This window comes from Onthophagus taurus, chromosome 11, assembly GCF_036711975.1.
Source record: "Onthophagus taurus isolate NC chromosome 11, IU_Otau_3.0, whole genome shotgun sequence".
In the NCBI taxonomy this organism is placed as follows: Eukaryota; Metazoa; Arthropoda; class Insecta; order Coleoptera; family Scarabaeidae; genus Onthophagus; species Onthophagus taurus.
This window is the reverse complement of record NC_091976.1, coordinates 26,471,141-26,497,083: the sequence shown is the minus strand read 5'-3', so window position 1 is coordinate 26,497,083 and position 25,943 is coordinate 26,471,141. Positions and strand designations below refer to the sequence as shown.

Sequence of the window (25,943 nt, the reverse complement as noted above, 5' to 3'; positions counted from 1 at the left end):
CATTTTACAAATTAATATTTTTAGAAATAGTTCATAAAAACGCCGTTTAGCGTTGTTGTAAACACACAAACGTCAAAGTAACGTTTCTTATTAATTTATTGATTAACAAATTTGTGTTTATAACAATTTAATTAGCATTTGTGTAAGTAAATTTACGTTTTTATTTAAAAAAAATAATGATTTTAATATTATAAAATATTTTTTAATTTTGTTAAAAATACATTTTTTTTGAGGTTAAGTACATTATTTTTTTTTTCAGATCAGATTCTCAATTATATATTAACATTCTTAACCAAAAGGTAGGAAAAATGGATAAAACACGACAAATGGAAGACGAAATGAGCAGGTAAAATCTTATTTATCAAATTTTCGTTACGGTATTTTTAAATATTTTTTTAATTCATATTTAGATTTGAAGCTGAAATATCAGGAACGATGTGTGTACCAGCGTATAATTACAATTTACCTGGATTTGGTAATATTCCACCTCCTCCAATGCCACCTGTATTAATTCCACACCAAGTGAGTCGGTCAAAACGATCTGGTTTTGAGGCATTCTCTCAAAATGTAATAACTCAACCTGCAGTGGTTTCTGCTAAACCTGCAATGTATACCGCCCCAAAAGTAGCCCCCCAACCACCACAACCCGCTTCAGTTGATTTCATCTCGTTACAAAATGAGGTTGAAAAGAAATTGAAGAAATTAAAAAACGAAAAAGTTAGCGCTGAGTTAGCTATTAGCCAAGGAAAAGCAAGCAGCGCTTTACAATCTTTTGGACCAGACGATTATCGACGTAGAGGGAAAAATAAAAAATTAATGCGAACTGCCGGCGGACAAGTTTGGGAGGATCATTCGTTATCGGATTGGGTCGAGGATGATTTTCGGATATTTTGTGGCGATCTTGGGAATGATGTCACCGATGAGTTATTGACGAGAACTTTTAATAAATATCCGTCGTTTTTAAGGGCGAGGGTTGTTCGAGATAAACGTACTAATAAAAGTAAAGGGTATGGATTTATTAGTTTTAAAGATCCCACTGATTTTACAAAGGCTATGAAAGAAATGAATGGTAAGATTTTGTTTTAATATTAAATATAAAGGTGTTTCAGGTTTTTGTAGCAGGACTAAATTAACACAAAAACTTCATATAAACATGCAGTGTGTTAATTAATTATCATACCCAACGTCATCATTGCAAGTATGCAACCAATATCACAGTATTCGTATTGCAATACGCAAATTGTGATATTGGTTGCATAGTTGCAACAATAACGTCGGGTACAATTATTAATTAACACACTTTAGGTCGAGAAACGCTTTGTTTTGAAGATACAGAGTGTTCAAATTAAATTTTTAAATTAATTTTTTAATATTAAACGTGTATTTCAATCAATTCTATTCAAATTTGGTATATGGCACGAGAAAGACGATTATGGAGTCCGTTTTATCGCTCTGAAACGTATTCTTTACAGATTAAAATAATTATAACTTTTTTTGGCTTTTTGAATAAAAATTCTTATTCTTTGTACTTTTTTAAACAAAAAGGGTCTTTTATCAAAATGCGCTAAATTTGATCGTTTTCAAGATAATTCGCTTTTTATTATTCCATGGGGACCAATTTTTTTTAGAGGATAGTTAAAATAGTTTGTGCCATGGAAACAAAGTAGGTAATGTTTTAGTTTATTGTATCAAGTGTCAAATCACCAGTAGTTGTTCTTTTTATAAAATGCCTCTTAGTTTTCCTAATCAATAGATATTTATTTTGTTTATGAGTTTTCAAATGGACACTTAGCAGAAGCAGCATGAGAGTATAGGAAAAGATATATACAAAAGGAAGCAGCTTTAAGTGCCTTTATTATTATTATGGCTGCCAGGCTGAGGGGAGCGTCCCCTCTCGTTACCGCGACCTATAAGATATATTGTAACTTTAGCCCTCTAAATGTTTAGGGCAAATGTAGGTCCTTGATGAACCTTAGTATAGCCCTGAGGTCTTGAACCTTTATGTCGGTAGGTGTCAAGAGAGTTTTACCGAAAATTTGATGTCTTAGACGGCCTCTGACGAAGCAATTGCACAGTCTATGTTCAGCAGTTTCTGACTCGTCGTTGCAAAGTCGACAAGTTTGATCCTCAGCTTATTTTAGGGGCGCATAGCCGGTCAGATGACCTGAGAGCATCCTCAAATCCCCTTTGGTGAGGCTTAAAACCTAGGCCTGAATTGCCTTTAAGGCGGCCCGACTGTCGGTGAAAATATTTACCTTTCTGTCCCTTCTGTAGGTTCAAAGCGGTGCAGAAGTTTATAGCAGGAACTTCTGCTTGGAAAATTGTTATGTCCGAGCCGAGGGGCAGTTTAATGCGGCTATTTGGTCCACTGATGCCCATACCAACTCCGGATCTAACTGTCTTTGAAGCATCGGTGTACCAGGCTAGGGCACCTCTTTTTAGTTGAGGCCCTTCCTTAGCCTAATTATCCCTGCTTCTAAATATGACTTTATACAGCCAGTTGAAATTGTATTCTGTCGGTATAAGGTCCGTTTTAATTTCAATCAAGTGATTTAGACATGGGTCCTTGAAGATTTCGAGATGTCCTCTGAGGTTGCCCTGCATCAACGTGAGTGAAGAAACTGTTTTCAGTGATAAGGCACTTGAAGCTGCCTCCTTTTATATATATAAATGGAGCGGTGTGAGACCGAGTAGGGTCATCAGCATACTCCTGGATCTTGAATCCGTTTTTTGTTAGGGTGTTCATCAAGTCATCTACTACCAGGCACCATAATAGAGGTAATAGCACTCCCCCTTGGAGACATCCTTTTAGCGCCTTTATGTCAACGACTCGCCTCCCAGACTGGCTGTGATCTGCCGACTTTTCAACATGGCTTCACCATTTGATTGTCGATGGATGTATATCTTTTATGTTTAGAGCCTTCTCTATGGATTCATAGGAGGTGTAATCAAAAGCATGTCTATGAAAGCAGATAGGGCTATCTCTTTGGTTGCAATTGCCTCCTCTAAAGTGCTAATCGAAGCATGGAGAGCAGTAATTGTTCAAGGTTTATATATTAAAGGTTGTCTAAGTACCTATGCTGCAATACTTTGTTTGAGTTTGTGGGCGAGGGGCAAGAGCAGGAGTGTTTCGTGACGTAAGCCATCACGGATTGCGCACGCAACCTCATGGCCATGTGCTTAGCAGTATTATTTTCCACATGGGACGTAATGCGCAGTATGGTTGCGTACGAATCTAGACAACCTCTTATATATAAACCTTAATAATTGTTAATTTTGCTTTCTGGTAATCATGTTGGCTAGGGTGGAGTGGATTAGTGACAAGCATCTCCATTCCTAAGGTATTGATCGATTACCTTTTCCATCCTTTTGAGGAGAAATGAAGTTAGGCTAATTGGTCTGTATGCCTTGGCGTCGGCGTTTGAACGCCTACCACCTTTAGATATGAAGACCACCTTTACTTTCCTCTATAGTGTGTGTAGCTAAGGCTATATATAGGAATATTATTACTGGGGGCAGGTCTTCTAAGCCTGTTTCCAGAAAAAGGGGTTTAAGTGCCTTATCACAAACACACTTTTACGCGCTTATTTGTGTGTTGTTTCCGCTCGTGTCAACATGTCTTCTAGCCGTGGTTGTCGTAATTGTCCTTACAATTTTTCTTACATTTGTGGTGAATTTGTCATTAAAAAACACCAGAGAAACATTACAGACTTTGTTAGGAAAGTGTATTACTCCTATTTCGGTGTGAGACTTGGTGACCAAAACAAATCATGGGCACCTCACAAAGTGTGTTATATTTATGTAGTAAATCGCAGGAAGGGTAAAAAAAATCATTCAAATTGGCATTCCGATGGTGTGGAGGGAACCAAAAATTTACAAGTCATAGCTGTTATTTTTGCCACTATGATTTTAATGGCTATAACTCTAATAAAAGAGATATAGTGTACGACCTGTAGCTTATGGACCAGATGTGTCTGTACCTCAGTCTCCAGCAACGCTAGGTGAGATGAGCTCTAGTGAATCTGATGTCAATGAAGATGGAAGACTGTGATTTCCAAGATCCTTCAGATTATGCCATCCCACAATTTTTTGCTCAGCATCAGCTTGATGATTTGATGAGAGACTTGAGACTTACCAAGGAGAATGCTGAACTCTTGGGTTCTAGACTAAAAAAGAAGTTACTGGCTGCAGGTACATCATTTATCAGTACAGATCTAGATATCATGAATTTACTGAATATTTCAAACAAGAAGGCGAGTTGGTCTATTGTTGTGATGTTCCTGGTTTGGTTCAAAAGTCTGGAATTGAATACAAAGCTTCCCTGCTTCTCTGGCTATAGGACATTCTGTACACCTTAAAAAAAATTACGAGAATTTGAAAGAGTTGCTAAATAAAATTAAATATATAGATCATAACTAGATAGTTTGTGGCGATCTGAAAGTTTTGGGCATGATGCTTGGTCAGCAGGGAGTACCCATGTTTAATTTGAGAATAGGATAACAAAGCAAGAAATGAATATTGGACTAAAACAGTATGGCCAACCTAATAAATATTGGGGTCAGGTGAAAAGAACGTTTTTCACGAAGCTTTAGTCGATCCCAGAAAAATTTGTCTTCCCTCTCTTCACATCAAGTTGCGACTCATGAAACAATTCGTCAAAGCTTTACCCAACACTGGCGACTGCTTTCACACAGTTTCTACATTTGTCAGAGGCAAAACTACAAGAAGGAATTGTTATGGGTCTTGACATACGTAAACTAATATTTGATGAGAAATTTCAGTCAGTACACAATGATGAGCATAAAGTTCACTTTCTACATTCTTATTTGGATTTTTCCCCTGAAAACTTGAGTAGTACCAGTGAAGAGCAGGGTGAACGTTTCAATCAGGATATTAATTATTAGTTTCAGATTATTGTGTTGAGATGCGGAAAAACTGTTGTCATGTTCAAACACATGTCAAAAAAGTTCCAGATGACAATAATTTAACTTCAAGAAGAAAGTCTTGGTTTCAACTTGATGATTGTCCAGCTCATCATTGTAAGGCGATAAGAAAATGGCTAGACAACCATTTTCCTGCAAGATGGATCTGCAGGTCTTAATCCTTTAGACTTTTTGTATGGAGATATTTGAAAGGAAAGGTGTATGAGACACCTGCTCCCACAAGAGATGAACATATTACTCAATCAGTCATTCGGTAGGAATTATGCCTGGAGCAAAATGGTTTCCATTTTCAACAATTTCTGTATTTTTTTTCTTTTGTTATTGAAATTGTTATTGGACACTTGATACAATAAACTAAAACATTAGTTAACTTACCTAATATGTTTCCACACATTATTTTAACTGTTAAAAATTGGTCTATATCGATTAATCACATTTTAATAAGAGTACTCTTTGTTTAAAAAAGTACATAGAATAAAAATATTTATTTAAAAAGCCAAAAAATGAAACCGACTCATTTTTGTGTTAATTTTAAACAATCTAATTAAACTCCTGCTACAAAAACCTGAAACATCTAAATCTTTTATTTTTAACTATTTCTACAACAATTATTTTCTTTAATAAATTAATTTTTGGTAAGTAAGTATATTTAATTCTAAAATTAATGATCGTTTTTTAAATACTACTACATTTTTATATGAAATGATTTTTTTCAGTGAAATGAAATAAATAAATGATGCTTTATAATTTAATGAATGCGAACTTTTAGTCCAGTATTGGTAGTTCTTAAAAATGGATGCATATTTTTGATAACGGAATTAAAGGTCTCGGAATTATCCGTACTTCGTACGATTTTTCTTTTATTGTTCGGTTGATTTCTTAGTTTTCTTAAGTTGTAATACAAAATGTTCATGGGCATTCCCTTTCCAGCCCAGGTCATTCTGACATCTCGATGCCGAGCATTCGATTGAACTTCTTCCACAGGGTAACAAATTATTAAGCCGCAAAGGCAAAATAATAAGAGTGCGAAAGTTGTGTATTTCATTTTTCTGGAGACAATCTGCAAAAAAATTAATTTGTTTTTAATTAACAATGTATTGCTTCAACTTTGTAATTCCGATAAGATTTGTTAAAAAATTCAACATCAAATATTTTTTAACAAATCATGAATTTTTTTTTAATTATTTGTTTTTTGAGATATCAAAAGGTTATTAATATCCATTTTTATTTATGTTATGATGTCCCAAAGTGTTTTTTTTTTAATATTAAGACACTACTTTACGTCTACCGAGTCATAATCAAAGTCCGCCACTTTATATCAACAATTACAATATTTTAATTATTTTAAGAAGGCGACAATAATTGTGCAATGAACCTTGTCTTCATCACTCTCCGAGGCTATTTTTAAATGTCTAATCGTTACGGGATGAAAGCTCGAAGGATATTTTTATAAACGATCACACGATTATTGAAATAGTAGCGTAAATGATAACATATACATTTCTTGGAGTTGTTTTTTTAATGGTGGGATAAGATAAAATACGTCATTATAAAGTATTATTATTGCGTAAAAATAAGGATTTTTGGTTCAGAAAAATATTTCTTCTATTTATATCCAGCGAACATTTTAATAACAAACATAATATATTAAATAATCAATTTGTTTTTGCAGTTATATAAGCGTAATTTAATTAATTTCAAATATAGAATGACTAATTAAATCAAAAAACATTCCCACACGTTTCAATCAGATACAGTTTTTTTAATGGAATTTGTTTACAAGGGAAAATTTAAAAATGATCGAAAATGGAAATTAAATTTTTTTATTCTATTTCTTAAATAGTATTCAGACATGATAATGAAAGTATAAAAAAGTTTTAAAGTTTAAGAATAGCTCTTTTTAACTTTTTACATACAACAAAGTTCTATAATCTTCTCAGATTATGTTATTCGAGGTCAAAACAGAAGTTTATCTTCTAGAAGCTAATTTAATATTCTTTTCGACCACTACATTGTTTATAAAATTATGTAATTATTAAGAACGACAGAAATAGAAAAAATATTGTTTATAAATCGATTAATAAACAACGTAAACATGATTCATGTTGATCAGGTGAACGATATTTTACAAAGAAATAGAAAGAAAATATTTTTTTTGTTGAACTTAGCAAAAAAGGTTTAAAAATAAAAAATTTGACTCACCACCTGTTGTCGGTTAAATGGCTTTGCGTTGGTTTTGTTTCTTTTGGGGCTTGAACAACAAGAATGATTTGATCAGAACACCGATCCAGGGCTTTTATTCTTGCCAATTTCCTTCTCCCCTTCTCCTTCACTAGACGCAACACAAACTTGTCATAAGTCTGCAGGAGACATCCACGACGCATTTTCTAAACGTAAAACAATTTCGTGTTTTGTCATCCTTCACGTTTCTTGTATCTGTTATTGATATAATTATCAAATCATAAAAATATTAATTAGAATTTAAAAGTGTTTATGTTCCAATTACAATTTTCTATCCACTTTTTGAAATGCATAATTAACTTGGTAACAGACATATCTTGGGTTATTTATTTTTTCAGTAACTCGGTTATTATCATATTTTTGTTAAATATATATTATATAAATAAATAAATTTCCGTAACTCTTAAGAGAGAATTGAAAACAGAAATTGAATTGAAATGTCTAGTTTCGATCCAAAGCGTTACAGTTGTTTCAATGACATACAGTGATACAATAAAGTGTGCACCCCAGAAAATGATATCTCAGCTCCTGAAATGTAATTCAATGAATTTTTTAAACAAAGGATGTTAGAAATCTATATTATTTTAATACAGAGTCGAAACAGTTCGAGTTGTGCTACGAAGTTAAGGTTACAGCCAGTAAATTTAGTCGCACGTCTCTTAAGATGGCTAAACCCGAATTATTCTAGTTCTAGTGATAGTGCAAAACTAGAACTAACTTTAGATCTAGAACTTTTCAACAATGTTGACAACCTCGAATTTATTCTGGAAAAAGAAAATAACGAGGAAATCAATTTTTTAGACTTAAACATTAAAAGGAATGAACAGAATTTTACTTTCGATATATTTTGAAAAAGCACGACTACCGATTCTATACTTCCAAAACTATCTTATAACTGTGCACAACATAAAAAAGCAGCGTTTAGATATTACATTAATAGATTAAATAAAATTCCTCCTTCGAAAGATAATTATTATAAAGAAGTGAACAATATTTTACAATTGGGATTCAATAATGGGTATAACATTGCAGATTTACAAGAGATTTTCAACAACATTCACAATAGTACCATTACAAACCTAGTTTATCCACACATAAAAAGTAATATTAAATACATTTCTTTAACTTTCAATCACAGCATACAAAAAGACATCACAAAAAATTTCAATCAACACCTACATAGTAACAGTGCTAGTGTAAAACTAGAACTAGCACTATACCTAGAACTAGAATCATTCGGGTTTAGCCGTCTTAAGAGACGTGCGGCTAAACCCAAATGATTCTAGTTCTAAGTATAGTGTTAGTTCTACATAGTAACAGCGCTAGTGTAAAACTAGAACTAACACTATACCTAGAACTAGAATCATTCGGGTTTAGCCGTCTTTAGAGACGTGCGGCTAAACCCAAATGATTCTAGTTGTAGGTATAGTGTTAGTTCTACATACTAAGATGTTAGTGTAAAACTACAACTAACACTAGACCTAGAACTAGAATCATTCGGGTTTAGCCGCCTTTAGAGACGTGCGGCTAAACCCAAATGATTCTAGTTGTAGGTATAGTGTTAGTTCTACATACTAAGATGTTAGTGTAAAACTAGAATTAACACTAGACCTAGAACTAGAATCATTCGGGTTTAGCCGTCTTTAGAGACGTGCGGCTAAACCCAAATGATTCTAGTTGTAGGTAATAATAATAATAGCCTTTATTTTTTCTTTCTCTCTCTCCAACCTAATACAAGCTCAATCTAAATACAATAGTTACAAATCAATATATATGTATTTGAATATGTATTTGAATGCCACGCACAAAGTGCTGTGCGTGGCATTAAATGTAAGTTAAGAACGACTCGTGCAGGAAAATGTGTTTAATTAAAAGTGAGATTATAACAAGTCTAAGTGACTCTCTCAGTGTGAAACAAGTGTGAAACTATGTAACAGGAGGAAGACAAAAAACGGAAGTAAACAAAGCAGAGCATGCATGAGTGCTAGGAAACCACCTGATACAAAGCAGACAATTGCGTATTGTTAAGAGATTTCAGCCACAATTTAATAAACTTATTTATGTTAGGTCGGTTAATTGTTATGTCGTTTAACGAAAGAAATACCATAAAACTATTGTAAATTTTGTGAATGTGGCAAGTAAAAAATCTCTCAGAATGCGACTTATGATGTTTAGATGGTCTAGCTAAAGCATTAGATATGTTTCTGGTGATTTATCCCTGTACGGGGAATTCCAGTGCTACTGGATAATATATTTGGTAATTTCCATAGTGTATAACTGCTTTAAATTGAGGACCTCAGTCAGCGCAAAGAGAGAGTCCGACGAGAAATGACGCGGTTTACCTGACATAATTTTAAGTATAATTTTTTGAGCTATTTCTACCTTATTAACAAGATAATTTGAGGCTACACCCCAGGCAAGTATGCCATATGTCAGTAGGGGACTGTCAATGCATAGTAGATCATCCTAAGGTAATTAAATAATAAAATTAAATAATTTCTCGGATTTTCTTGAATATATAGAATTTTGTGATTAATAATAACTTATATAGTTTTTATGTAAAATATTGAAATAATATGAACTTCTACATGTTTTGTTAAAAAATTTCATTCAGTTACATTTCGGGAGCTGAGATATTATCATTGTATTTTAAAGTGTCTTCTGATATACAGGTGTTTCTAAATTGATGCAAATGATTTTAAGGGGTGATTTTTTATCAAAAATTAAATTTGATTATTAAATTTTCAAATAGCAGTTTTTCAATGCAGTAAAGTTCCGATATAACGGAATAATACGAGAAAGGAAGTGTCCGTTACGTTCAGTCGCGTGGCTAATTTTTGCTACATCCCATAAACAGGTGCACAATACTAAGACCCGTTTGTGACGTCAGCGCTGAATAACAACTAGAACTAACACTAGACTTAGAACTAGAAACATTCGGCTTTTGCCGTACGTCTCGTAACTCGTGCTAGCTCATCTGCCAGCAACCCCAAAATGACCAGGGACCACTCAGTGTGCTTAAAGTTCTCTTACAATCATTAACCAGACCCGACACCGTTTTCACGGCTTGCAGCACCTGGAGAGCGGTTTGACTGTCTGAGGCTATGTTAAAACACATTCTTTCATGGCAGAACAGGCAAAATAACAATAAACTACTTAAAAACATTAGAAAAGACGATAGCTGTTTGGAGTTTTCGGCATAAGCAGTTTCTCGAGATACGAGATCATGACATGTAAGCTACTTTTTTCTATCTCTTTTAGTTTTGGAGATAGCCCATGCAAACAACAAATTTGGACATCCTATGATGTTACAACAAAAAACGCACGATTACAAACTATGGCAATACCATCGGCAAGCCCTCCAAGTCATAGATACTTTTAAATCCAAGGTATAGCCTTATTTTAGTCTTAAACTGCTTAGCATCAAAGAACAGGACAAAAAAAATGGTGTAAAATTTATTTCAATATAGTTATTATTTCTAGTGTGATAAATCGCTTACTTTACGATATGAGGTTGGATTAGTTTCAATGTATTGTAAACATTCTACAATAGAATGGAGAATGAATAGAATTTGGCAAAGTGCAATCCAATCATGACTCTCAAACATTTCTGCATTCGAAACAGAATGGCTAACATAGAATTGCAAAAATTCACTTGTTTAACTTCTTGACGAAGGAATCAAGTATTACTTCCAGATACTTAAGCTGCTGAGTGAGATTTGGTGGAATTTCCTATAGAGCAAATAGCAATGATTCAATCTTGAATGCGTTCACCACAAGATTATTAGATTCAACCCAAGATAGGAAACTCCGGGTAGTTTTAGACACAATTTTTTTTCATCATCAAGATTTCTTTTTTTTTGAGATATTCTTGGAGTTTCTGGCGATTCAAATCCAGGAATCGGAGAGTCCCTAGAAGAAAATGGTAAATTAGGGTAATACCTAGATCCACTACTCTACTTACTATATTAAAGTTGTGTTCTTCATTGAAGAATGAATAGAATTTGGCAAAGCGCAACGAGTCATGACTCTCAAACATCTTTGCATTTGAAACAGAATGGCTAACATAGAATCATTAGGCTTAGGATATTTATCAGATTTCAGGAATCAAGTATCACTTGGCTCTTCTAACCCTCTGGTCTCCAATATACAACTCTCTTTATTGTCCTCTCATCGCTCATTTATCCTATTTTTGATTAACTTAACGATATCGACACTGTCTATCAATTAGATCCTCAGGTTCTTTGAGCTCTCTTGACGTCTTGTATATAATAGTCAACTAACTAGAGTTCTTCTTTTTCAGAAAATACTTTGCGAATGTTATCACGTTCCTCTCCAACCCTCTATGCTCACTTAGTTACATAGAATGTTGTGGTACCAAATTTGATACCTTATCTATTCCGAACCTTGGACCTAGAAGAAAATAGTACCTTAGGGTAATACCTAGGTCCTTTACTTATTATATTAAAATTGCGTTCCTCAACTTGATACTATTTGTTTGCTGATGATGCTGCAGACTATTAGACAAAATTAATACTTGAACTAATAGATGGCGTATCAAGTAGAATAAAAACAAATTTGCCAATCCCACCTTTACCAAGCGACTACTCCAACTTGGACTTCTTTGAGACAATTTCAATTGATTTAATTTTATAGTAAATTGTACTACCTGTTTTTTAATAATTTAAGATTAATTTGACCTTGACATTATGGTTATAAAAATGATTTGAAAATATCATAAACTTCGAGTTGTTGCGTCTCGGAACTACTTTTTTTTACTACGAACAATAAAATCTTTAACGACTAGGAACTACGAATTTTATCGTTGTTTTGGTGTAGTAACTGCCACCTTATGGTTTTGTACACTTATACAACGTTCGGAATAATAGAATACGTTAAAAACATCAACACAAAACCCAATTTTCAATGATTGATTATTCAATTTCTTCGTTTTAGGTCGTTACGTTGGAAGCCGGCCGATAAAACTACGAAAAAGTTGTTGGAAAAATCGTTGCGTCGACGTCGTTAGGAAGAAGGAGAAAGAAAAAGCTGCGTTGATTAATATGTTAACTTCAAGTAATAATAGATAAAATTGTATTTTTTTTATTTTTAGGATTAAATGATAGGATTAAGTAATTGTACAAAAAAATAAAAATGATTTTAAAACATTTTTTTGAATTTATTTAACGTTCGGATCTCCAGTTGGAGAAGTAGCTGGAGCAACCGCTGGATCAACTCCTGGATCTCCTAAGCCTTGAATAGGGTCATAATTAACTGCGTCTTCACCACCAGTTACTGCATATTGTTGTTGAAGATAATCGATAATATCGATTAACGAATCTAAAGAATCTTTTATCTTTAATGGGCGCGGTTCTGGTGGTAAAAGCTCTGGTTTATATGTCGTTACTAAACGGGCTCTCCAAATTGGGACTATCCCACGTGGATTACCGCGATATTCTTCTTGATCTGAAATAAATCTAAATCGTAAAGGAAATGTGAGATGTTGTATTAAAAACCTGGCTCTTTAGTTTCCTCAAGAGCTAATTCTTCAGCTCCTACGTAATCAAAAGCTGGATCTCTAATATTAATATAAAACCCATGTTGCATCCATTTTAATTCAAAAGTAAAGCAACCAGGGCCTTTGGGAAGATTTTTTTCAAAATTGCCATGGTATTGATAATTTGGATATGTTATTATCCCAGGCCCCGTCATTCTACCCTCAATCCAAATTCCTAAAATTAAAAAAAATAATAAGTTTTTAATAAAATTTATTAAAACAACCATAATGGGGAATGTTATCTTTTTTATAAGTATAAGTTCCAAGTCCATGCCTTAATCCTTTATACCAAGGACCTTCGTAAGTGTCCCCATTCATGAAATAATAAACCCCTTGCCCGTGTTTAAAATCTTTTTTCCATTCCCCAACATAACGCGTTCCATCTGGATACAAAAATTCCCCACAACCATGTTTTAATCCTTTACGCCATTCACCATCATAACGAGCCCCGTTTCTAAAACAATACATCCCTTTTCCATGGCGTTTCCCATGAAGGTAATTACCTTCATAAATATCCCCGTTAGGTAATAAAGCACTTCCAAATCCGTGTCGATCTAAATTTTCATCACGACCACCTTCATACTCCTAAAAATTTATTCTATAACAAACATATTTTTCGTTGTGAATCTAACCCCATAAGGATAAATTTCCACAGCCCCTTCTCCACCTTCACCTGCTTCGCCCATTTAAAAAAATTATTAACTTGTCTTATTACTTTTTTAATTGACGTTAAATAAAGTTTACTAGATACTTTATAAAAATATTTATTTATTAAAACGGGTAACATACAAAGCTCACTTTATTCTTATTCTAAACACATTCTTAAATCGACTAGAAAATTAATTGTCATAAAAGAAATGGGCTAAAGGATACCTAATAAGAAACCCAATCCCAGAACAAGCGATTTGAATCCCAATTAAAATCTTCGCCAATTTCTCTTCGTGTAACGGCCCAAAAAGCAACAAAATAAAGTTGATTAAAGTGAAATTATTCGTAACGACGTAACCGTCTTTTTCTTGCCAATTGATCAATTTCAAAGTTTTGAACGTTTTTACAACGATTTTTCCTAAAATGTTTAAATCGGAGTAACGGAAGGCGGTTGTGCTTATTTCTAATTTATCCGTCCTAGAATTAAACTTTGGTAAGCGATGTCTTGGACATGGAACCAAATGGAATAATTGAGGAACTGAATAAAGGAAGTTAATAACTTGAGGAATGAAAAATAAAAGTGTCGTTTTACTGAAATGACCTAAAATTCCTACGACGGCGAATGTCATTCCTGAGACGTAACAGAAAGTATCTCCTACAAATACTTTCGAGGGGTACCTGAAAATAAATAAAAAAATAATGTATTATAAAAATTTTAATGTTAATAAAAATTTGATATGTTTGTATGACCTGGTGATAATTCTTTGTATAATTCTTATATTAAATATTTACGTCTATATGGAAGTAGAATTTTTGTTCGAAGACCAGAACAGTTAAGAAGGTCTAAATGGGATAAAAAGGCTGATTTGGGAATTTTGCTGGGTTATACTGAAGTTGGGTATAAAATTTTAGTAAATAACAGAATCATTGTAGCTAGACATGTTGATGTTGTGGAGGAGAATGTAAAATGCATAGGTTTAGATACAAACAGAACTGACAATGACATTGAAACTGATTCTTCTAGTGATGAGATTGAAACTGGTTCTGAAATACAAGATGAGAGTACAGAAATTAAATTCGAAAATAAAACAATATAACAACAACAAAGAACGCCTCAAAAATTGAGAAGATCGAAGAGAGAAAGGAAAATGCCAGCAAGATATGATGATAGTTACGTTTATTGTAACGTTTGCAATATAGAAAATCCAAATAATTTTGAGGGGGCAATAAATAGTAATCTGGCAAAACAGTGAAAAGTAGCTATTAATATGTAAATGGAAAATTATCTTGATTATGATTACACGAAAACTGTTATGACTCTTAGTCAGGAAGAATACATTAAATCTTTAGTTGGGAAATATAAAATTAAAAGGTCAAAATTGTTTAGAACACCAATGGAAGTAAATTTAAAATTGGAACCTGCACAGGAGATATCTGATAATATTATGTATAGAAATCTAATAGGGGCACTGCTGTAAATAAGTTCTACGACTAGACCAGATGTAAGCTATAGCGTTAATTACCTAAGTAAATTTCAAAATTGTTAGAATGAATCATTTGAAATATGCCTTGAGAGTTTTGAAGTATTTATATTTGACAAATAACATAAAATTAACTTACAATAGGAACGATACTTGTGAAATCCTTGATTGCTATGTAGACGCAGATTGGGCAGGAGACAATTTAGATAGAAAATCTACATCAGGCTATGTTATGAGATTGTTTGGAATTAACATTGATTTTAAGGCACCGATACGAAGATAATTCAGGAACTTTGAGTATTGCTAAATATGGAAATTTTACTAAAAATTCTAAGTATATTGAAGTGCATTATCATTTTGTAAATGAATGTTATATGGAAGGAGTCATAGATATAATTAAAGTAGATTTAAATAGAAACCTAGCACATATTTTTACAAAATCAATGAGCAAAGATAAATTTGTGAAACTAAGAGAAATGTAGATGTTAAGTAGTATAAGATTTATTGTTTAGTATTTCAAGTTGTGTTTATTTTATAGTGAATGTTTAATAAATATAAGTAGGCGTGTTAGATTATACAGGTGTATCTGAATGACTGCAACAAACTTCAAGGCGTGATTCTTTAGTGAATTTTAAGGGTACTTTGATATATGAACCATGGGCGACTTCGGCTCCCCTAAGGAGCTACACCCCTATAAAAATGAAAAGCTAACCTATACCTGTTCTGGTAAAAATGAGAAAAAAATCCATGTCTGTTAGTTAAGTGGTAATAGACATACTTTTGAAAATGTTAAAAATCGGTCCTGTACATCATAACTTTAGGTACTACGGTCAGAAATGCTCGCAATTTAATAGTGATTTTTTGAATAATGTATTCCTTGTGAACCATGTTACTGTAAAAGTCACAAATCAAACAACAAAAATTAGTTTTGCAAAAAAATATATTAATTTGATTGAGTTAAGGTTGAAAGAATTTATGTCTATCAAGTTTGACACACGATTTCTAAAAAAAGGAGTAGTACAACACCCTTTGCAAGTAATTTTAAAAGATGGCCTGTTTAGTCAAGTTTCCAAAATGGTACAACACTTGCCGTTTTTCTTGCCATAAAAAATATTATTGCCTGTTTTTCTGCAAAAAAATACGTTATTTAAAAAATTGATACTTTTGTATGTTGTTTGTATTCGATTTTTTGAATTTAATTGTCGTGTGCCTCCTAAATGTCTTTTGAGTTTAGAGAGAATTTTGTGTTTTGGATGGTCTTTGGAATTTTTCACTTTCCCCTTTGTTCTAGAGATTTTATTAAAGTATTTTAACGTTGCTAAGTCACCATTCTGTCTGATATTTCTCTATTTTGTTGCAGGAATACACTTATTTAACACTAACACTTTAATAATAATACTTCGATAATTAACGCAATTATTTCCTTATGCCCCCCACCTTTAATGAAAACTTGTTCAACGCATGATTGGGTGTGACTTTAATGCATAATCTTTCGTTATTAAATATTTGACGGTAAATATTTTAAATTTGTTTTTAGCGATTTTATTTTGATGTTTTTTTTTTTTTTTTTTTTTTTTTTTTTTTTTTTTTTTATTTGGGATGCAAACGGGACAAGCCCACCGAAGCATCCACTAAAAATATACAATATTATAAACTAAAAACAAGAATTTAGCAATAAGTAACAAAAAAAAAATATCAAACAGGTTAACAAAAAAAAATAGCAACAGAAATAAAATTTAACAAAAAAGTGAAACTTAAGCAAAACTAATAATCAAAAATATTGAAAACAAAAAATCAATCAAAAACAGAATTAACGTCGTAAGTCAAACGTCGTAAGTCAAACGGCGCACGAGATGCACATAGGAGATCATTAACCAATTTCCTAAATGTAGACCGGGGAGTAGCAAACAAGTCTAAATCAGAACAAAAATTGTTATAAGAAAACATGAGACGAGGGACCACGGAGTTAGAAAACGCATTTGTATTGGTACAAGGCACGTAGAATACCGATAAATCACGGGATGGTCGAACAGGAATCCTAAACTGTAACTGAGATAGAATCGCGGAGCAGTCAACAGTGCCGTTACTCACTTTATAAAGCAGCATTAAATCGTTACTAATGCGCCTGGAAGAGAGTTGAGGGACTCCAAATATTAAGCATCGCTGTGTGTAATCACAGTATGGTAAGTAGAATTTTCGCGATAGGTACCGAAGAAAACGTTTTTGAACTTGTTCTAGTCGATCAATGTATATATGGTATTGAGGGTTCCAAACAGAAGATGCATAGTTAAGGATAGAAGAAACGAAGGCGAAGTAAAGAGAACGAATACAGGATAAGTTAGTAAAAGGACGGGAGACACGACAAATAAATCCGAACATGCGAGAAGCCTTATTAACAATAAAATCGATATGAGCTGAAAACGCAAGTTTAGAATCAAAGAGAACCCCAAGATCTCGAACACAATCAGATGGTATAAGAGTATTAGGGCCGAGGGAATAATCGAAAACAATGGGATAGCGTTTGCATGTAAATGTAATTTTCGTGCATTTATCGTGATTGATGAAAAGATTGTTGTTTACACAATAAGCCTGTAATCGGACCAAGTCCTCCTGCAATTTTTCGCAGTCGTCTGGTGAACAAATCGTGGTAAATATTTTGCTATCGTCAGCGTATAGCAGAAACTTGGAGTAATGAAAACACGCATGAATGTCATTGATATATAGCAGAAACAACAACGGTCCCAAATGACTGCCTTGCGCCACACCGGAAGTTATCTCTTTGAAGGAAGAGCGATAGCCATTAATGGTAACAGCCTGTGATCTGCTAGAGATGTAAGAAGATAACCAATAAATCAAACCAACAGGGATGTCATAATTAAAGAGTTTCTTAAAAAGAATTCCGTGATCTATTCTGTCAAAGGCCTTACTGTAGTCTGTATATACAGCATCCACCTGGTAATTTTTGTCTAGAGCATTCAGTAAAAAATTAGAAAATGTGATTAGGTTAGACTCCACTGACCTGCCACGAAAAAAGCCGTGTTGCTCCGGGATTATGTAAGATTTAACCTTAAAGAAAAGCAGATCGTAAACTAGACGTTCAAAGATCTTAGAGGCAATTGACAGAATAGAAATAGGTCTGTAGTTGACGACTAAATTTCGGTCGCCAGCCTTATGGATGGGCAGTATTAGAGCTTTTTTCCATTCGGATGGGAAAATAGCCGTTCGCAGAGAAGTATTGAAAATGTAAAAAAGTGGTTCAGTAAGCACTGATGCACACTCACGAAAAAGCACGCCTGGTAGGCCGTCCGGACCCGCACCCGCTCTAGGATTCACAAGTGACAACGCCTGTAGAATATCATCACGTGAGAACCAAGGTGCGATTTCCGAAGAAGAGCAGTCGCGGATATCAACTAAAGTTCCATCAACAAAGACAGAACTAAAATAGTCAACAAACAGTTTGCAAATTTCCTCCCCACCCTCAACCACTCGATCACCATACGACATCTTACTGGGAATACTCATGCTGCCTTTTTTCCTCGATTTAATAAAAGACCACAGACTGTTAGGATTATCGGACAAGCTAGTCTGTGTAGCCTCTAAGTATAGCTTATAATCAGCTGCAATTAAAGTTTTAGACCGAGTACGGAGCAGACGAAAGGTTTCATAGTGAAGGCGATTACCTGTAGTCTTCCATTTTTTGTGAAATTTTAATTTTTCCTTAATGGCCTTGATCGTTGGCAGGGAATACCAGTTAGGAAATCTGCATTTAAAAGTAATTTTGTGAGGAATAAATTCATCAACTGCTCCGCGAACAACTGAATAAAACACTTCAAGCGCCTCGTCAACTGGTAAGTGACTAATAGCCGCACCCCAGTCTACAGACGCGAGTGATGTACGGATACCTGTATAGTTAGCCTTGTGAAAAAGATATTTACGCGAGCAGTTTTCGCGGAGGGAATGCAATAAATTAAATTTAATTGAAAAAGTTAAAGCAGGATGATGGGTGTCCGCGTGCAAAAGTGGATCAAGGCTTTGAGAAAAATCAGAGATGTTATAGGAGTTACTAAGAATAAGGTCCAAGGTTCTGTCGTTAGCATTACGTACGCCGTTTTCTTCTCTAAAATGTATTTTTATTCGTGCCGGATGAAGAACGTTCTACGTTCGAAACAATTGTAGCACTGAAACAATAAAAATATATTATTTCATCGTCCCTTATTGGAAATTTAATTAGCGATGAATTTAGAATCGATTTTGGCTAAAATTAACTCAATCAAACATACTTTTTCTTGCAAAACTAATGACTTTTGTTGTTCGATTTGTGACTGCTATAGTAGCATGGTTCATGAGGAATACATTATTAAAAAAATCACTATTAAATTGCGAACATTTCTGACTGTAGTACCTAAAGATATGATGTACGGGAACGATTTTTAACATTTTCAAAAATATGTCTATTACTACTTAACTAAGAGACATAGAATTTTTTTCTTATTTTTACCAGAACAGGTATGGGTTGGCCTTTCACCCGGTGCCCGCTTGACGTTGAGTTTCGGGACACCCTGTATATACACAGGTGTATCTGAATGACTGCACCAAACTTCAAGGGGTGATTCTTTAGTGAATTTTACAATATCACAAACTTTAATAAATTAATAATTATTATTTGAAATATACACAATTATCTATCTTCCATTCCCCTGTATACTCAATTTTGTGAGCAACTGTATGTTCATAAAATTTTTTTTTGTTAGCTATCATATGTCAAAGTTTGATGGTGAGCTAATAAATCACCTGTATAGGTAAATAATTAAAAATAAAATCATTTGTGAAATAATATTTAGAAAACACCCCTACATAAACTAAATTTAGAAAACTTTCAAAATTAAAGTGATATATGCATTTATAGATTATCTGTCAAAAGATGTTCCCCATGTTCCCTCCCACCAAGACATTTTAAACCTCATTTCAATCCTTCCTTCTAACCTAACCTTTCCAAAATAATACATTTTATTTCTTAGTATTTACCATCACGAAACGGTTAATAAATTAACAAAATTATTAGTTTAAACTTAATTAATAGTAATTAAATAGAATGTGTGAACGAAAACTGACAGAAAAGCAACCTCCAAAGACGCACATGGCGATATAAAAATAGATAGGGCGGTGGCACAAATCTAATTAAAGTTGTATTTAACGAAAAAAATCTTGAAAAAGAAAATGAATAAAAGCTTAGAACCAAAAATAATCGCAAAAAGACCACGCCCTTCGAATCTGAAAGAATTAGTCGAATAAAATGTGAGGTTATGTGACTAAAAGTGAGATGATGTGAAAGAAATACAAGAAAATAACATCCAACAAATCTATAAATGCATAGTTTTCGGTTTCGTTTGAGAAAATTATCCGTATGGGTGGCGGTTTTCGTGCAATTATTGGTAATAACCTATTATTTTTCAATAAAAAAAGATCAGGTGGTCCCTGTTCAAGACACCGTTACATTTATACGGTTTAAAAATTTCACTTGGACAACAAACGTTACATATCACACCAAATACTCGTCGATTGCTCTAAAAAGAGTGCCTACAAGACTTGGTTATACAGATTTTAATACGAGTTTGTGTTATACGAATGGAACGGATGTAAAGGAAATGAGGCGTTCTAATGGTGTTAATTGGAAATGTTTGTGTTTACCTGGATGGCATGGAACGGATTGTGGGCAACCTGAGGTGATTTGGAGAGGTTTGTTAGCATATCGAAAGGCTTTATCGATAAAAGGTCCTAGAAAACATGCCCGTAGAGTAATTTATGTGTGCGAAACGAATGAGTACACTGAAATTTTAACTGAGATACGCGTTAATGAGTTAGATGATGTAGTCGATTTATACGTGTTATACGAAATTAATTCGAATTATTTAGAAAAACGTTTAAATACCAAACGATTTCTTAAAAAACAACTTAATAAAATATTATATTTAAATATTAATGATAAAAATAATTTATGGAAAATTATTAAAAAATTAATAACAAATATTGATGAGGATAATATTATATTAACTAGTGGAATTAACGAAATCCCTAATAAATTAGGTATAGGTTATTTTAAATTTTACAACGATTGGCCCGAACCTATTAATTTCAGATTAAAATATTCCGTTTACGGTTTCTTTTGGACGCATCCATCGAAAACGATTGTAACAGGGGGAGCGTCTACCGTTCGTTATTTAAACGAGGTCTTAAATGACGACTTGATATACCTTAATAGCAATAAAACGCTTTCAAATCTTAGTAATAAAAATTTCATCATTGGCGATCTCAACCATTACGGGGGTTGGTTCTGCGAATACTGCACCGACCCTTTACTTATTATCAATTATTTAAAGGCCAAAGTCAACGACACAATATCCTGGGATAAAGTTCACGTTATCGATAATAATTACATAGAAAATTTAATTGAAAATGGTGTTTATATCGATGGCAAAACCAATTTGAATAGAGCGCACAGAAATCGTGAAAACTATTTTGCACCTGAATTTGCTATCGAAAATTCGTGGAAATTCGATTTTTTATTAGTCAATATGTTTTCTAAAATAGATTATTACGAATAATTTTGATGCTTAACATTGCCTTTGCATGGATAAAATAAATAATAAAACAACAATGTATATTAAATGACAGATAATCATGTATAGTAAAATAATAAACCAATAAAAAAAAATGTAATTTTGAGACAGGAATCTTGTTTCTTTTATAAGACTGCACTTTACAAGAAAACACCACTTATTAAATAACTACATAAATGAATTTTCTTGACCACACAATCCACAATCGTGGATTCTCTTATAAAAATGATATTTCTACAACTGTGATATGTTTATTAACATTGTAAACGAATAATAGTTTTTCCTTTGTGATTGTGTTATAATGTTTATTAAATAAAGATTGATTAAAATAAACCGTTTTCTTTTTATTTACCAATTATGTTTTAACAATGCCAAGGAAGTTCCTAAATAAAGCATCATAAAAAACAAGAATAGATACTAATAATAGACGACTTCTAACTGCTGGTGGAAGTTTAGATCTTGCTAATTGAGACTAGAAACTGCTTACAAAAAGCTTCTAAATGTTTGCAGAAGATTAGATATTGCAGGAAGAGTAGATACTGATAATAGAAGACTTTTAACTGCTGGTGGAAATTTAGATATTGCTAATTGAGACTAGAAACTGCTTACAAAAAGCTTCTAACTGCTTGCAGAAGATTAGATACTGCTAACACATAACTAAATACTACTCAAGGGAACCTAAATACTTCTAGTCAGAGCTTAGATATTTCTTACAGTATACATCTAACTTTTTGCAGAAAATTGTACAGGGTGGGCAAATTTGGGTGTTATTATAGGCTGGCTATTATGGTTTTGCATATAGCAATTGGGTAGTAATTACTGTCCGAACTCGCCTACTATAATCAAAATTTTGAACTTTAGCGCTTACTATTTTGGAATTGAAAATTAACGCTTATTTTCCCCAAATACACCATGCGTGCAATACATCATTGGAAAGTTAAAAATATGCTCTTTTCAGTAACACCATAATCTACTATAGTTTGTATTTAAAAAAATACAACTTTGTGTTGTATCTCAAAAATCATCGAATATTTTTAAAATTTTTCAACGGCAGTATATTCTACATAAAAAAGTGTCTTAAGAACGTATCAACCCCATTTCTCTAATTTCAAAAATAAACGAAATATGAGCATTTTTTGAAATCACGAAAATTTGACTTTTTGGCTATAACTTAAAAAGAAAAGAAGATAGAGGTTTGGTGTTTGCGGGATTGGATTAGTCTCGAAAAAAGAGAAGGGGTCATGGCACCTACTTTTTTCGTATCTCTTATAGTTTCTGAGATAGCCTATAATAACACCCAAATTTGCCCACCCTGTACATTACAAGTTACTTATATTCTTAAATAAAGACTAAGGCCCACTTTTACCACCTCCTGATAAATTTATCCGATAGATAAATCCAGTTCTTAGCCAATGAGAGCGCTTAAAACCGCCGTAACCATGGCAACTATCCTCTAGATAGTTTATCAGGAGGATGGTAAAAGTGGGCCTTAGTTGATATCATTTGAAATTAACAAAAAGTACATGTAAGTATAGAATGTTACATGAAAATAATAGTATCTTGTAGATGACTCAAAACTTATGATCGTCTTATATCTATCTTTAAGTCTGCCGTTGCATTAATCAGTGCAATGTCGTGTAGTCCATTTTCAATTCGCTTTTATCTACTGTTTTCAGTGATACTCAGTTGTAATTTAACTACCGCCATAAATGAGCTTGTAAAATTGTCTAGCAATATTTGGCTTTCTGCCAGCAATATTTAATCTTCTACAAGCAGTATTAGTATTCTGGAACCAATTTGTTGTCTATTGGTAGCAGTATCTAGCTTTGTATAAACAATATCTATCTTTTTAAGCAGTTTCTAGTATTGTATAGGTAGTATTTGTCATCCGCAAGAAATTTTTGGTCTATTAGTATTCTGGAACCAATTCTTTGGCTATTGGTAGCAGTACCTAGCCGTCCATAGACAATATCTATCTGCTGCAAACAGTTTCTAGTATTGTATAGGTAGTATTTATCTTCCGCAAAGAGTTTTTAGTCTTCTGCCGGCAGTATTTAGTCTACTACAAGTAGTATTGGTATTCTGCAACCAATTTGTAGCCTATTGGCAGCAGTACTTAGGTTTCTATAGACAATATCTATCTTTTTAAGCAGTTTCTAGTATTGTATAGGTAGTATTTGTCTTCTGCAAGGAATTTTTGGTCCTTTATAGGAAGTATTTAGTATTCTGCAAGTAGTATTGGTATTCTGCAGCCAATTTCTTGGCTTTTGTCTGGCCAGATATGCATTGGTATAGGTCCGTCGATAGCGGTTAAAGAAGTGCGGCACGACGCCCCAAGAGTCTACGTGTGTAGGCGGTTAAGCTCCGCCGCATGCGACGACTCTTGCAGCAGCTCTGGCGGCATCGTCGCAAGAATCATCGTGTATGGGCCGCTTAAGTTGCAAGAAAGAGAAGTTGATGGTACAGGAACTGTGTTTTTTGGACTGACGATATGATTGGTATGATAAGTAAGGAAAAGTGTATTGTGGTGGAATGTAAGATAGGTATGAAGAGTGTTAGGTTGGGATGCAGAAAGTGGAGAAAACCATGGAGGGGGCAGTAATGAATTTAGCTGGATCAATGTTACGGTTATGATCATAGTGTAGCAGGCCGAGGCACTACAATGGATCACACATTAATATAGAATTGAACAATAATTATTGCGCTGCCTTGGTCGCAAACGACCTTGGCTTCATCAAACAAAGTTGAACAATTTTCATTGCACATGTAAAAGATTAGATACTCCTAATAGAAGACTTCTAACTGATTGGGGAAGTTTAGATATTGTTAATGGAGACTAGAAACTGCTTACAAAAAACTTCTAACCGCTTGCAGAAGATTAGAAACTGCTAACAGATCCTAGATATAGCCTAGATATTTTTTATAGTGAACACCACTTACTAAATAACTATATAAATGAATTTTCTTAACCACAAAGTCCACAATCATTCTTAGAAAAAAAAATGATATTTCTTCTGTGATATGTTTATTAACATTGTGAAATGAATAATAGTTTTTCCTTTGTGATTGTGTTATAATGTTTATTAAATAAAGATTGATTAAAATAAACCTTTTTCTTTTTACTTACCAATTATGTTTTAGCAATGCCAAGGAAGTTCCTAAATAAGGCATCATAAAAAACAAACTAAATTGATGCGATTTCCACAAATCCCCTTGCAGCTCCAAAAAATTAAATGCAACAATCGATCCGGCAATCACAATGCTTTGTCCAACCTCCAATCCATTAATTCCAGCCAATATATTTATAGCATTAGTACAAAAAACAGCCAACATCCCCATATAAACATAGTATAAAAATCCTAAATTTACTACAGTCCCAAACATTTCCCTTAAAGGCTTTGGTATCATTATAGTAGTTGAGTTCACATTTACATAGTAAACCATTAAAAGAGGTAAAGAAGCAATCGTTGGTAACAACAATTTGTGTCTCCATCGTAAATCTAAGACATCATCAGCAAACCCAAGGAGCAACATACAGCATATTGATAACATCGCAGCTATTAACTCTACAAACTAACAACACTATTAAATTGATCAAACATGGTAATTTAAAAAGTATACTTCATCGTGCGGAAATTGGCCGTTAAATAACGAATGACTGAAAGGTACCGGGATGAATAAAAAGAGACTTATTAGAAACATACATCCTGAGACTACTCCTAGAGCTTCCGGTCTAAAAAATAAATTAAAAATTATTAGTACAAATTTATACATAACCTTAAAAAAATTATGACAGCTCAAAAAGTGAGGTTATGTATTTAATAATGAATTAATTAATCTCACTAACAATTTGATAACTTAAATAAGACAACTAATAAATCAAAATACATTAAATTAATAACTTCATCGCAAAAATAAATATTTCAAAAAAGTGAGGTTATGTAATTTTATGTTTAAAATTTTTTCCTTAAGATAACTTACATTTTATCTCCGGTTCTTTTGCTCATATCAATTCCGAAAAGATTTGCTTTAATAAACATGTCTCTAAGTTTAGGAATCAATCTAACAGTGGTCACATAAGCGAAAACGGAGATCATAGCGTTAACGACAATGGGGGCCCACATTTTGAACTGCTTGTTCGCCGGAGCCTCGTCCATATCGAACTGTATCTCCACGTAATCGTATTTTGAAAAACGTTTCAGCTACACATCGTTTTAAATTTTTAAACTATTATGAACATGCTAACCTTGCAATGTTTGATATGTAGTTTGTTAAATAGATAAGAGATGGCGCTTAAATAAAATTGATAAAGTGTTTTTTTTTCTTATTTTATTAATTTAATAATCAATATAAATAAAATTTAAACGGAAACGAATGTGAAGAGATGTTTGCACTAGAGAAGCGGTGAGAGTACTTCACTTTGTGAACAACCTCTAACTACAGCTCTCTGTACCTT

The 25,943-nt window shown here is 33.3% G+C and overlaps 4 protein-coding genes and 1 long non-coding RNA gene across 5 annotated transcripts; 2 read left to right on the top strand and 3 right to left on the bottom strand.

Annotated features, from left to right (window-relative positions):
- Window positions 1-30: 30 nt before the first annotated feature.
- On the top strand, window positions 31-12,352 carry LOC111418763 (RNA-binding protein 42). Its single transcript, XM_023051424.2, has 4 exons — window positions 31-142; window positions 260-346; window positions 411-1,069; window positions 12,141-12,352. Exons 2-4 carry the CDS (start codon window positions 309-311, stop codon window positions 12,272-12,274), a joined length of 831 nt encoding a protein of 276 aa, XP_022907192.1. The 5' UTR covers window positions 31-142; window positions 260-308; the 3' UTR covers window positions 12,275-12,352.
- LOC139431652 (uncharacterized) lies at window positions 5,506-7,374 on the bottom strand. Its single transcript, XR_011641706.1, has 2 exons — window positions 7,146-7,374; window positions 5,506-6,003 (listed from the first exon to the last, which is right to left on the bottom strand). It is a non-coding gene; the product is annotated as an uncharacterized lncRNA (long non-coding RNA).
- Window positions 12,265-13,491, bottom strand: LOC111418762 (Radial spoke head protein 1). Its single transcript, XM_023051423.2, has 4 exons — window positions 13,374-13,491; window positions 12,966-13,326; window positions 12,701-12,916; window positions 12,265-12,650 (listed from the first exon to the last, which is right to left on the bottom strand). The coding sequence occupies exons 1-4, from the start codon at window positions 13,425-13,427 to the stop codon at window positions 12,364-12,366; spliced, it is 918 nt and encodes a 305-aa protein (XP_022907191.1). The 5' UTR covers window positions 13,428-13,491; the 3' UTR covers window positions 12,265-12,363.
- Window positions 13,490-25,760, bottom strand: LOC111418761 (Alg7 dolichyl-phosphate N-acetylglucosaminephosphotransferase). The gene is made up of 4 exons (XM_071199686.1): window positions 25,469-25,760; window positions 25,109-25,220; window positions 24,615-25,060; window positions 13,490-14,067 (listed from the first exon to the last, which is right to left on the bottom strand). Exons 1-4 carry the CDS (start codon window positions 25,642-25,644, stop codon window positions 13,581-13,583), a joined length of 1,221 nt encoding a protein of 406 aa, XP_071055787.1. The 5' UTR covers window positions 25,645-25,760; the 3' UTR covers window positions 13,490-13,580.
- LOC111418760 (beta-1,4-mannosyl-glycoprotein 4-beta-N-acetylglucosaminyltransferase) lies at window positions 19,746-21,820 on the top strand. Its single transcript, XM_023051421.2, has one exon. It carries the CDS (start codon window positions 20,237-20,239, stop codon window positions 21,470-21,472), a length of 1,236 nt encoding a protein of 411 aa, XP_022907189.2. The 5' UTR covers window positions 19,746-20,236; the 3' UTR covers window positions 21,473-21,820.
- Window positions 25,761-25,943: the final 183 nt, after the last annotated feature.